General features: G+C 38.3%; 1 protein-coding gene across 4 annotated transcripts in view; it reads left to right on the forward strand.

Annotated features, from left to right (window-relative positions):
• Positions 1 to 1,717: 1,717 nt before the first annotated feature.
• Positions 1,718 to 13,305, forward strand: part of MYH8 (myosin heavy chain 8) — a 32,614-nt gene continuing 21,026 nt past the window's right edge. For 3 of the 4 annotated variants that reach the window (XM_030800528.1, XM_030800525.1, XM_030800526.1), the window contains exons 1-13: positions 3,464 to 3,673; positions 4,658 to 4,801; positions 4,887 to 5,043; positions 8,290 to 8,317; positions 8,417 to 8,525; positions 8,613 to 8,705; positions 8,832 to 8,895; positions 9,523 to 9,621; positions 9,705 to 9,808; positions 9,960 to 10,098; positions 11,273 to 11,391; positions 11,482 to 11,631; positions 13,051 to 13,221. In XM_030800528.1, coding sequence (XP_030656388.1) covers positions 3,464 to 3,673; positions 4,658 to 4,801; positions 4,887 to 5,043; positions 8,290 to 8,317; positions 8,417 to 8,525; positions 8,613 to 8,705; positions 8,832 to 8,895; positions 9,523 to 9,621; positions 9,705 to 9,808; positions 9,960 to 10,098; positions 11,273 to 11,391; positions 11,482 to 11,631; positions 13,051 to 13,221 — 1,587 coding nt within the window. Of the gene's footprint in view, positions 1,739 to 1,962; positions 2,005 to 3,433; positions 3,674 to 4,657; positions 4,802 to 4,886; positions 5,044 to 8,289; positions 8,318 to 8,416; positions 8,526 to 8,612; positions 8,706 to 8,831; positions 8,896 to 9,522; positions 9,622 to 9,704; positions 9,809 to 9,959; positions 10,099 to 11,272; positions 11,392 to 11,481; positions 11,632 to 13,050; positions 13,222 to 13,305 lie in introns of those variants that run through there. The other variant, XM_003274686.3, reaches the window with a different exon arrangement.

Genomic DNA, 13,305 nt, shown 5'->3' on the forward strand with positions numbered 1-13,305 from the left:
TTTTTCTTATATAATACACACAAAAAACCAAAAATATAAAAGAAAATTTTTTATAACTCTGACTACCTAAAGATGTAAAACCTCTAGAAGACTGAGATCCCACAGTAAAGATCATTATTAAATCAGGAGGAACTTTTTAGAACTTGTATAAAAAAATTATTACAATCTTAAACCTATGGAATTTTACACAGAAATTTAAAAATGAGTAATATCAAAATAATCCAGCGATAGAGGGAATGGTGAGAACATATATGAAACAAGACTGACCATGGACTGATAATTATCAGTGCTGGATGATGAATATACTAGGTTCATTATGCTACCCCCTCTACTTTTGTATACGTTTGAAATTTCTTCATATTATTATTTATGTACTAACATGGCAAATGATCCAAGAGTGTAGAATGAAAAAAGAAAGTTTGTAAATAAATAAACTATAATACTATCTATATTTTAAACATCTATATGATATATCATAAATTTTCTATGGGCCAATTTCCTTAGACCAGTTTTACTAATTTATATTTTCCCAGAAAATACATATGTAAATGTACAGAAAAGGTCTGCAATATTACAAACCAAATGGGTATCCATAGTTACCTTGGGAGAAAAGGGAGATACCAGTGTTGTGAGTGTTCATCAAAGGGAAAATTTAGCCTAATCTCTAAGGCTTTAATTTTTATGTAATCACAATGTAAGAGGTTACACAACTGCAAATATTTACCAAACTCATAGGCCTGGAATTGTTCTGCATCCTATCTGTGGTGGTGGCTACATGAATCAATACATGTATAAAAACTCATAGAACCATACAACAAAAGAAGTAAATTTTATTATAAAGTTTAAAAAATTTTTAAAAATACAAGCAAAAAACCTCATAAAACTGTCACTTTAAAAGGGTGAATTTGACTCTATGTAAATTATACCTCAATATATCTGACCTTAAAAAAAGGAGTTTAATTTTAAAAAATCATAATTTATTTAAAGAATAGGGTATAAATTACATTAGTGAGATGATATATTAATTGTTAAAGCAGATTACAAGGCATACATGTACTATATATGCATCTATAACATGATCCCACTTATATGCCTCTATCTTATTTCTGCATTAGAGATTACAGAGACTTTTTTTACTTACCTGTATTTTTTTCTGTGATAAACACATATTATTTTCTACTAATAATGTTTTTCAATGTTAGATGAGTGGGCACTGGCCCAATGGTGGAGACTCAATGTAGAATCTCTGCTGTCTAAGCCTGGACTTCAAGAGTGAGCTGTCTGTAGTGGCCCAAGGGAATGCAGTGGGGGGTTCCTGTGGTAACAAATAAGGAAACGTGCTTAAGGCCCTGACAGCCATGTGTCCCGGGTATCTGATCATTTGGCTACCACAGGCGTGCATGAAAGAGTTTGCCAAATTGAATATAGCTCTTAATAACTTACTCTGAGGCCCCATCAGGCACTGTCAAAGATTCCCTTCCCAGCACACTAGAAAGCATTCTCTGCTGGCAGATCGGTCTCTGTCAAATTATTTATAGGAGATTGGTTTGCATACTCAAAATGATATGAATACTTCTAATTATATCCAAACATGACAAATGTCACTACAAACTATGCTGAGGGTTCATGTTACCAAATGTCTTGCCCTAACAAAGAGGAGGTAGTTGCAGCATCAGCACATTAGTTCCTATATAAGCAGGACTGACCCTTGTGCCTTATCTCCACCAAGAACCCAGAGGTAAGTGATGAGGGCCTTGGAACTCGAAAAACCCCAGGTGGGGCAAAAGGGCTGACCTCGTAGCTATCTGTGAGCATTAAACTGCTCTCTCAATTTTAACTTTTGTCTTCATAGAACCAAGCTTTAGGGTAGGGAAACTTCAATTCTGTAACTATAATTTCAATTCTGTAACTATAATACTGGAATTTCGGAGCATCACTAACAAGAAGCTTGTTGTTTTACAGAGTGGAACACTTCAACCTGCATTTTCATCTGGAACTCCAGAGGTAAGACTTGGCTTTATTAATTTATTGATGACAGAGGGGATATAGTCTAATGAAGCTGTGAACAATCCTTAATTATACACCATTTCCATGTTTTTGCAGTCATATCAGGAAAGATCGTTTCCGAATGAGTGTTTATAAATACAAGAAAATAACTTTTTCAAAATGTCTTCTCCTCAGAGACTATCCTCATTTGAGTTCCAAGATTAAAAGACCGTTTAGGACAGAATTAGCTTTGACAGTGAGTTCTCAGCTGTGCTTAGAACTGTCCAGCGACAACAGACTAGTTCATGCCAGTCTTCTTCTATGGCAAAGCATTGAACACTTAAGACATTTTATAGACACTTTTAAAGACCCCAGAAAGAGTCTTACCTAAAAATATAAACACAAACACCATTATTAAAACCATTATATTTTAGCTACCTTTGATGATTCATTATTTGTTGTTAGACTTATTATTATTTACTTAAAAGGTCTCAAGTGTTACATCCACGGGGTGTAATACCATGACTAAATACCATGACTAATTTAAGAGATCCTGCCCTTCCCTAAGTAACTTACTAATTGAAAAGAAACGAAAAACTCAACCAATCTAACATGTCCACATTGCAGAGGCCTATCTATTAATCAGAAAACAATGGCTTGCATGCATGTGATGTACTCTTAAACTTTTTTCTCTGTTTTCTGGGTGGAAAGAAAAGAACCCCATGGAATTTATGTGGGAAGAAGGGCCTTTGTGCTGAAGCTCTCATTCCTCTGTGGTTAGATCTGTTAACTGACAGCTGAAATTTCTCATGTCAAAAAAGATTTTGGAATCAAGGCAATGCTAAGTCTGTTGGGAACAAGCCAAATGACAAAAAATCCAGAGTATTAGAATGTATTATATTCTTCTAACAATCCACTGAGAGATATAACAACAAATATCAACAAAAAGATGTTAAAAATAATTATTTGCTTTATGAGAGAAAATGGTCATCTTAAAAGGCAAAGGTTTTTTGATAGCTTTGAAAATATGAACCTTCATTTGAACAAGACGAACTTTCCTTTCTCACTATATGATTGTCCTGGCATATGGCATAGACAAACATTATGCAGAAAGAGGAGAGGGAATTAAATAATGACAGTTGCTATAAAACAATCCATCAATAGTTTTAGCTGTAGAGGTTTCATTCTAATTCAATTGTAGGTACCCTATCCCTGAGGTTCAAGATATGTGACCTGGAAAGGAAATTCACAGTCCTAAAAATGAAATCTCAAATTACAGTCTCACTCCAAACCTGTCCTTTAGACTATGTTAGAACACTGGGGAGTGCCAGTTTGGAGGAATAGTTACAGCACAGGCTATGTTCAACATTTCTTTCATTTCAAATCCTAACTCACATTTGTGACTTCTGCTTTTTATTTCTCTCTCTCCCGTTTCTTTCCTCCCTAGGCAGAATCCTTTGCTAAATAAATCGCAGCCATGAGTGCAAGCTCGGACGCTGAGATGGCTGTTTTTGGCGAAGCTGCTCCCTATCTTCGAAAATCGGAAAAGGAGCGGATTGAGGCCCAAAACAAGCCGTTTGATGCTAAAACATCTGTCTTTGTGGCGGAGCCCAAGGAATCCTATGTGAAGAGCACTATACAGAGCAAAGAAGGAGGGAAAATAACTGTAAAGACTGAAGGTGGAGCAGTAAGTGAAAACAGGGAGAAAATACTCCCCATTTCTTGGTTCAAAAGTTGAAGCCTAACTTACTGGGAATCTCCAAGCCTGTTGCCAATGCAAACGCCCTTCTAGTCAGTGTAGAGACATCAGATGTGGAAGGCAAAAGGAATTCACAGCAGTAACTTCATGTCTTCCCTTCCCAACTTCGCACAGGACCTCACCCCACTATGTATGGCCTTCACCATTTCTCTTCAATTCCCCACTTCCTAGTCTGAATCTCCAAACTTGAGAGAAATGAAAACAAGCTCCTCCTATCAGAAGTTAAATATTTGCTTAGTTAAATAATGTATTAATATCCCCATTACTTCCAAAAAAACGAAGTTTCTTAATGAATGAAAGAAAAAAATAAAAATTTAGCATATTAAAATAAGAATAAAAGGATATAAACTGATAAATCTGGGATAAGAGAATGTGGGAGGAAAAAAATCTTTTAAAAAGATAGTGTCCCAGCTCATCATAGGAAACAGGTTTTCTTAACATTAAACTCTGAAATGAATATATTTCATGCCTTTTTTAAGAGGACATTAAATAATATAATGAGAAGTATGTGTGATTATAGTTTTGTACCAAAATATACAGGCAAACATAAACCCTACCTCCAACCATTAAAACAAATTTGGTCTCGGCCAGGTGCAGTGGCTCACACCTGTAATCCCAGCACTTTGGGAGGCTGAGGCAGGTGGATCACCTGAGATCAGGAGTTCGAGACCAGCCTGGCCAACATGGCGAAACCCCGTTCCTACTAAAAATACAAAAATTAGCTGGGCATGGTGATGGGCACTTGCAATCCCAGCTACTCGGGAGGCTGAGGCAGGAGAATCGCTTGAAGCAGGAAGGCAGAGGTTGCAGTGAGCTGAGATCGCGTCACTGCACCCCAGCCTGGGCAACAAAAGCAAAACTCTATCTCAAACAAACAAACAAAAACGAACTGGTTTCTTGCTTACTCACCAGACTCTAACTGTCAGGGAAGACCAAGTCTTCCCTATGAACCCTCCAAAATTTGACAAAATTGAGGACATGGCCATGATGACTCATCTACACGAGCCTGGAGTGCTGTACAACCTCAAAGAGCGCTATGCAGCCTGGATGATCTACGTGAGTGTCTGTAAACACCTTTTTATTTCATGTCTCTCTCTGAGTAAAAACGAGATCCAAATGATAAATGTTCTGATCTTCCCAGACCTACTCAGGCCTCTTCTGTGTCACCGTCAACCCCTACAAGTGGCTGCCAGTGTACAAGCCCGAGGTAGTGGCTGCCTACAGAGGCAAAAAGCGCCAGGAGGCCCCGCCCCACATCTTCTCCATCTCTGACAACGCCTATCAGTTCATGTTGACTGGTGAGTGAGTGAGGCATCTATTTACAGAAATGTGTAAATAGAATCTTTGCGGAACAGACAGACCTCTTCCAAGCCTCATTTTATTATAATAATACATTCTAGCCACATGGGGCTTTACCGTTTTCAAAAAAACTTTCACAGCTATGACATCTTATGCTCTTCCCAGCAGCTACCTCCATTTTACAGATGAGTAAAGTGAAGCTCACTGAATTCACTGTCCTTCCCAAGCTAACACAGTTAAGTGGGAGCCTAGCTGAAACAATTACTAGACCACTGTAAACATATTTATTGTTTTCCATATTTTTTTACTTTCCAATTTGGATAGAAAAAAATGTTCAAATAGACTTTTTAAAAATACCCAGGCTCACAGCAATTAACAAAAAGAGTTATCAGCCACAGCTGGAAAACTTTGTGAATTCTTATGTTTATTTTTGAATGACACAGCTAATATTGCCAGCCTTTAAGGGTAAAACATGAGTAAAGAAAGCTAAGATTTTCCCCCCAAAGATTTGAAGCACTTTCCTATTTCAATGAAAGGAAAAAATCTTTTCTGAGAAAAATGTTTAAATTGTATCAAAATCTGTTACTCCTGCCTTACCAAGACATAAACAACCAGCTTTGATACACATTATAGGCCCAAATACAGCATTAAAACCTTTTATCATCACACACCAAATGCACTGCCTTTGGAAATACTTTCTATTCCTGAGTTTCCTGCTGTTCCATGGAATTTTGGAAACTAAGGTGTTTTTTCTTTCTTTTTGGTTTGTTTTTTTGCACTTGTTTTTTTTTTTTTTTTTTTTTTTTTTTTTTTTTTTGAGATGGAGTCTCGCTCTGTTGCCCAGGCTGGAGTGCAATGGCGCAATCTCGGCTCACTGCAAGCTCCGCCTCCCGGGTTCACGCCATTCTCCTGCCTCAGCCTCTCCGAGTAGCTGGGACTACAGGCGCCCACCACCACGCCCGGCTAATTTTTTGTATTTTTAGTAGAGACGGGGTTTCACCGTGGTCTCGATCTCCTGACCTCGTGATCCGCCCGCCTCGGCCTCCCAAAGTGCTGGGATTACAAGCGTGAGCCATTGTGCCCGGCCTGCACTTGTTTTTAAATTGGCTTTTCAAGGGGCAGAATAAAGAGGAAGGGATAAAATAGGCATCTCCCATTACAAATTGGCCATCAATTCTACAAGGATTCTATGCCAGTAAACTGTTCTTTGATTGTCAACAGAAGCTAACTACCTCCCAGAAATTATCCAAACGCTGGCTCATTTCAGAGGTTTTAATACTCAACAGCTGCATTTACACAGCTATGTACACCACCCCTGTCCTCCCACTCAGCAAGCTCCCCGCTCCCCAGGGTTTGGGGCTGCTCCAAATTCAAGGTTACTTATGGCTCCCAAACATGATTTTTGTACAAAATGGTGCAGAGCTCTAGCCTTTGAGCTGGTGAATGTTATTTTAGCATTGCCAAGAGACCAGAACACTGTTTTCTTATCTGTGCTCCCACTAGATGTGATATAATCTTCCACGGTTTTGCTTATACTAGAAAACAAATCTATCTGAATAGGATGCAAAATCTTCATCGACTTCCCTGAAGAGAAGGCTAAAGTTTTCTAAAGTCTATGTCTATATCTACATCTAAATAACATCCAGATTTGTATCTATTTTCCCTCAATAGATTTTTAGGTTTTAGAATTCTCTAAAATCTATAATCTAACACTATAGAATTAGAGATTTAACAAATCAGCAAATTGATATAAATACAACATATCAGTCACATAATTAGTGACATTTGTTATTATTTAGAAATGCACATAAGATTAAAAGGAAAATAAAAGCAGATGAACACAAATATTCACAATTCCAGACCCCTTCCTTATTTAGTATTGCCAGAAGTCAAATTAATGACATCAAAAGCTAGGAAGAGGCCAGGAGGATATATTTGACCTTAACTAGCTATATACTTAATATTAGAAAAGTCACTTCCTCCTTTACAGGTCTCGGTTTCTTTATGCCTTAAATGTAAGAGTTGGCCTAAGCAATTTCTAAGATCTTTTATGACTTGAAAATTCTGTAATTCTAATTGAAGTATTTATAAATAAAATTATAAGATGTCTGGGATTTTCTTTAAAATAATTCAGTGAGCTTGGGATGGGGTATAGAGGATATAAAATTGGCCAAATGTTAATAGCCATTGCATCTGTATGATGGGCGTATGGAGACTCATTATATTATTGTCTCTACTTTTGTATATGTTTGAATTTTCCATAATAAATGTTTTAAAAATTAATCAAATATGTACCTTACACTCATTAGGATGTTTACTATCAAATAATCAGAAAATAACAAATTTTGACAAGAACTGCGGAAATTAGAACTCTTGTGCACTGTTGTGATCATGTAAAATGATTCAGCCACTGTGGAAACAGTATGGTAGTTCCTCAACAAATTAGAAATAGAATTACAGTATGATCCAGCAATTCCACTTCTGAGTATATACCCAAAAGAACTGGAAGCAGGGTCTGGAAGAGACGTTTGTACAACTATGTTAATAGCAGCATTATTTACAATAGCAAAAACATGGAAGCAACCCAAGTGTCCATCAACAGCTGAATGGATGAGCAAAATGTGATATATACATGCAACAAGATATCCTGCTTTTAAAAGGAAGGAAATTCTGACATATGCTAAAATATGAATGAACCTTGAGGACATCATGCTGAGTGAAATAAGCCTGTCACAAAAAAGACAAATACTCTGTGATTCCTCTTACATGAGGTACCTAGAGTAGTCAAATTCACAGAGGCAGAAAGTAGAATGGTGGGTGCCAGGGAATGGGAGGAGTAGGAGATGGGGAGTTAAGAGTTTAAGGGACACAGAGTTTCAGTTTGACAAGATGAAAAGAGTTAAGGAGATGAAGGGTGGTGATGATTTTACAACTTTATGAATGTACTTATGGCCAGTGATCTCTACACTTAAAAATGGTTAAGACGGTAAATTTTATGTTATGTGTATCTTACCAAAATTAAGAATTAATAAATACAAAAAGGAATAGATGATTCTTTGCTCTCATTTTCACAAATTTTACAGTGAGAAGCAATTGGCTATTCTGGAGGATAAACACAAAACCAAAACCAAAGGTGACATCTTCAAAAAGTTAAAAAGAACAAGCTGTGTTTGATCTGAACTGATTCAATACTCTTCATATTGAATATGCATTTTTTTAACTGATGATTTTGAATTCTTTCACAGATCGAGAGAACCAGTCCATCCTGATCACGTATGTGATATTTTTTTTCTCTGATTTGCAAGGATTGTCTTAGATGTTGACAATGCAGGCCATAGTTCTCTGATCTCTTCTCTGATTTCTGTTTGACAGTGGAGAATCTGGTGCCGGAAAGACTGTGAACACCAAGCGTGTCATCCAATACTTTGCAACAATTGCAGTTACTGGAGAGAAGAAGAAGGATGAATCTGGCAAAATGCAGGTAGGTCTGGTAACCAGAGTCAAAGCCTCTGTCAAGGCTCTCAGACATCTGGAGTCCCAGATGTGAGAACTGCTCCTTCCTTTGCAGGGGACTCTGGAAGATCAAATCATCAGCGCCAATCCCCTACTGGAGGCCTTTGGCAATGCCAAAACTGTGAGGAATGACAACTCCTCTCGCTTTGTGAGTCTCTTCGTCACAAAGGGGTCTACTCAACCCCTAACTTCCAGAGTAGCCATGTCTGAATTATTATTTCAGTTGCATCTCTCTTTGTGTTTCAGTTTTCTAATACTAAATATTCTTTTCAAGGGTAAATTCATTAGAATCCACTTTGGTACTACGGGGAAGCTGGCATCTGCTGATATAGAAACATGTGAGTAACAGGACCATTGAAAATCAAAATAGAGACAAGTGATTTCATTTGCAGGGATATTTTGCCACCCTTGCTGTGCATGAAGCCTGTTAAAAGGGTAATCTGCTGCCAGTACTGCCTGTAAGCTAATGCTAGGCTTACCCATAATCCACTGAGTGCTCCCTTTATCTCAATCTCAGACTTGATGGTTCTGTAACACATCCTAGAGAAATTCCTGCCTCAGAAGCAACTATGGTTTTTTTCCAGGACAAAAACTGGGCTACCTATGGGTTTCCAATACATCTCTGTGGTTTGCTCCTGATCTGAGTTTTGGTAGATGTTTCCAAGGTAGCCCCTCACCACAGAGTGAATCCTAGGTGATCCAAAAAGGGGGGGGATATTAGGGATCAACTAAAATACAGAGGTCATGGATCCTTCATGTGAAAAATATATTTGTCCTAGAGCAGGTATGCTTCAGTTGCTGCTCTTAGACAGTGAGAATCACTGTCCATCTGCAGTTGGTCATCAAGTTGAAATCTCATTGGAGCCAAATGTAATGCCCCAAATTTGACCAAAGACATGAGGTTCATTTACTATCTCAGAAGCATTGATACTTTTTTCTAACTCAGTATCTATTTCCCTCTCCAGATCTTTTAGAAAAGTCCAGAGTTACTTTCCAGCTAAAGGCGGAAAGAAGCTATCATATTTTTTATCAGATCACTTCCAATAAGAAGCCAGATCTAATTGGTAAGAACTTAAAGTCATACATGGAAGTTTTTTTTATTAACAATGTCTAATGTAAAATGTGTGCCCTGAATTCTGTGACCCAGAAATGCTCCTGATCACCACCAACCCATACGACTATGCCTTCGTCAGTCAGGGGGAGATCACAGTTCCCAGTATTGATGACCAAGAAGAGTTGATGGCCACTGATGTAAGTCAAACACACAAATTCAAAAAATCCATTACGTATGGAAATGACAACAGCAACCTACTGTAGGTGTGGTTACCTTAGGATATGTATAAATTCTCTTATAAGTTAGTCTCTTCAGCCCTAACCTTTGTCCTCTCATTTCTCCTGGTAGAGTGCCATTGACATCCTGGGCTTCACTCCTGAAGAGAAAGTGTCCATCTATAAACTCACAGGGGCTGTGATGCATTATGGGAACATGAAATTTAAGCAAAAGCAGCGTGAGGAGCAAGCTGAGCCAGATGGCACAGAAGGTACCAAATGAAACTTTATCTGGGTTTAATGAGAGAATGTAGCAAAAAAAAAAAAAAAAATCCTACTTTACACTCACATCTCCTTTGTGGCTGGACTTGTGACTTGTGAAGGGCATATACACTTTTACACACACTGCATGCTTTCCTCACCCCCTCCCTTCCTTACATCTCCATGTCTCCATCATTTCCATCCAGCCCAAATAAGTCACAAACAAACCCCAGTAGCCACTTATAAGCACAAACTATGAGATAGAATGAGGTATAATAGTGCTCTTGGTTGGCCTTGGCAATGAAGGTGGGTATATGAGATAACTGTAGACTGCTCTATTTCAGCACTAGATAGGAAGACCCTAGGAACTGACAGCAGAGAATCTGCCCAAATACAGGGTTGGGGAGAAAGATACCCCTAGAGTCATCTGTAAGCATGTGTGTATTGTCTGTATATAAATCTATAGACAATATAGGCGGCAAGTAAGATTTAAAAAAAGGAATTGAGAAAAAAGATCATATATTCTACGTATGGAAAGAACAGGCAATATACAGAATCTACCACAGAAAGATAGTTATTGCTCCTTAAAGCCTTTCCTGACCACCTCGAATTGACATTTTTTCTTCTTCCTCTAGACGTTTCATCAGTTACTGGTGTACCTGACATGTGGCATTTATTTACATTATAGTCACCACAGAATTTTAGAAAGGGACTCTGTAGGAATCACCCAGTAAAATTTAATCTCCACATTTTTAGATAAAGAAATTAATCCAGCAAGGTTTAATAGGGAGGTGAAAAACTAAGATAAGAATCAAAATATTCTGACTTTTACCCTAACAGTGAATATTTATCTTATCCTTCCAACTGCACCTAATGTGTCTTAAAAACAGGGACTATGGCTTTTACTCATAAAAAAACTGCAAGACGGCAATAAATACTACATATGTTTACGGCTGATGAAAAATTTCTTAAAAACTACTTGTAATAAATCACTAAAGGTCAGTATAACCAATCAACCATTTACTGGCAACCACATGCTCTAAGGTTAGAGAACCTTATTTGGCCTTTTATAGAATTATTTAAGCTTTTTATTTAAATAATAAATTGAATTGGAGAAAAATGGAAAGATTAGGTAAAAGAAGATATCCTTCATGAAATAACATGTCCTGAACTGTGTCTCTGCAGTCGCTGACAAGGCGGCCTATCTCCAGAGTCTGAACTCTGCAGACCTACTCAAAGCCCTCTGCTACCCTAGGGTCAAGGTTGGCAATGAGTATGTCACCAAAGGCCAGACAGTGCAGCAGGTAAGTGCATGACCTCAATGAATCACACACATCTCAGGCCTTCATGGCATGTCTTTAACAACACCAACAAACATTACTCTATCTGTGAAGGTGTACAACGCAGTGGGTGCTCTGGCCAAAGCTGTCTACGAGAAGATGTTCCTGTGGATGGTCACCCGCATCAACCAGCAGCTGGACACCAAGCAGCCCAGGCAGTACTTCATCGGGGTCTTGGACATTGCTGGCTTTGAAATATTTGATGTGAGTTATCTTAACAAGAATTAAGAAGGAGGCAACTGTGGGCTTTGATATATTAGGTATTATCATTATTCATCCACATTTATAGTGTCCATATTACTTGCTCCAACACTGCACCTAGAACAAAGGTTATCTCCAAAATAGGAGGTAACATAATGTACTACTAATAATAGCTAACACTCACTGGGCCAGCAGTGTACACTAGGGACTTCAAAATGTTACCTAATTTAATCTTCAAAACAACCCAAGGAGTAGCTAATATTCCCTCAACTTATATAGAAGAAACTGAGATGCAGGGAAATCAAAACACTAGCTAAAGATCCCACAGGTGCATAAGACAAATCCAGGACAGCAACCCAGATCTACAGCATTTGATCCATACAAGGCTTCTTCATAGAGAAGAAAAGGCCCAAAGGTAGAAGCCTAGAACAGATGATAGTCTGTCTCTCCTCTTCCAGATTCATCTTACATAAACTATTTTACCTCCAGGGCATCAGTTCATCATCTATAAAATAAAAGAGTAAATTATTACAAAGACTCTTTTGGATCTTCAACTGCAATACTATATCAGGTCCCTGCTTTCACATACCTGACAAGGGGGATTTGCTAAATGTCTGATATAAAGAGAGGAGAAATTACCCTAATGATTTCACTTTATACATCAAGACCTTTATATTAAAGGTCTTAAGATCAGCTTTCCTTAATAATATAACAGCCAAAGGTGAAAATGTGAACTTTATTTTGAACTGCAGAGTGGGAGTGGTGAAAGAAGTGAGGCTTTCCAATCAACTCCTTTCCTTTTTACCTTTGAATCGAAACCATAACACAGAACCATGGTTGAGCTTTTAAAGTATATTCTTGCCCATGCAATCTTAGAGGAGAAAAGGTAAATTCTACCAGAACTCTTGTTCTAACATTGATATCTGGGACCCTCAACAATGCCTGGAATTCGTGAGAAAGGCTCGTGTGAATAATGATTTTTTTTTTTTTTTGAGACAGGGTCTCACCCAGCTGCCCAGGCTGGAGTGCAGTGGTGCGATCTCGGCTCACTGCAACCTCCACCTCCAGGGTTCAAGCAATTTTCCTGCCTCAGCCTCCCGAGTAGCTGGGACTATAGATGCATGCCACCACACCCAGCTAATTTTTTGTATTTTCAGTAGAGACAGGGTTTCACCATGTTGGCCAGGATGGTCTCAATCTCTTGACCTCGTGATCCACCCACCCCGGCTTCCCAAAGTGCTGGGATTACAGGTGTGAGCCACTGCGCCCGGCCAATGATCATTTTTTGAAGGGACAACAGTTAGTTTTAATTGTATCTCATTACTACATTCCACATTTTTTCAATAAAAGAATTTTTTCAGTAATGAATTTTACTACTATAAAAACTCATTTGATGTTGGAAATCTCTATTATTTTGTGTAGTTTAACAGCCTGGAGCAGCTGTGCATCAACTTCACCAACGAGAAACTGCAACAGTTTTTCAACCACCACATGTTCGTCCTGGAGCAGGAGGAGTACAAGAAGGAAGGCATCGAGTGGACGTTCATTGACTTTGGGATGGACCTGGCTGCCTGCATCGAGCTCATTGAGAAGGTCGGTTTGGTTTCCAAAGAAGGGCAGACTGTGAGGATCACTTTCCAGAAATCTTAAGCAATTCTAGAAAGTATTGCTGTAATC

The sequence above is a fragment of the Nomascus leucogenys genome, chromosome 19 (genome assembly GCF_006542625.1).
Source record: "Nomascus leucogenys isolate Asia chromosome 19, Asia_NLE_v1, whole genome shotgun sequence".
In the NCBI taxonomy this organism is placed as follows: domain Eukaryota; kingdom Metazoa; phylum Chordata; class Mammalia; order Primates; family Hylobatidae; genus Nomascus; species Nomascus leucogenys.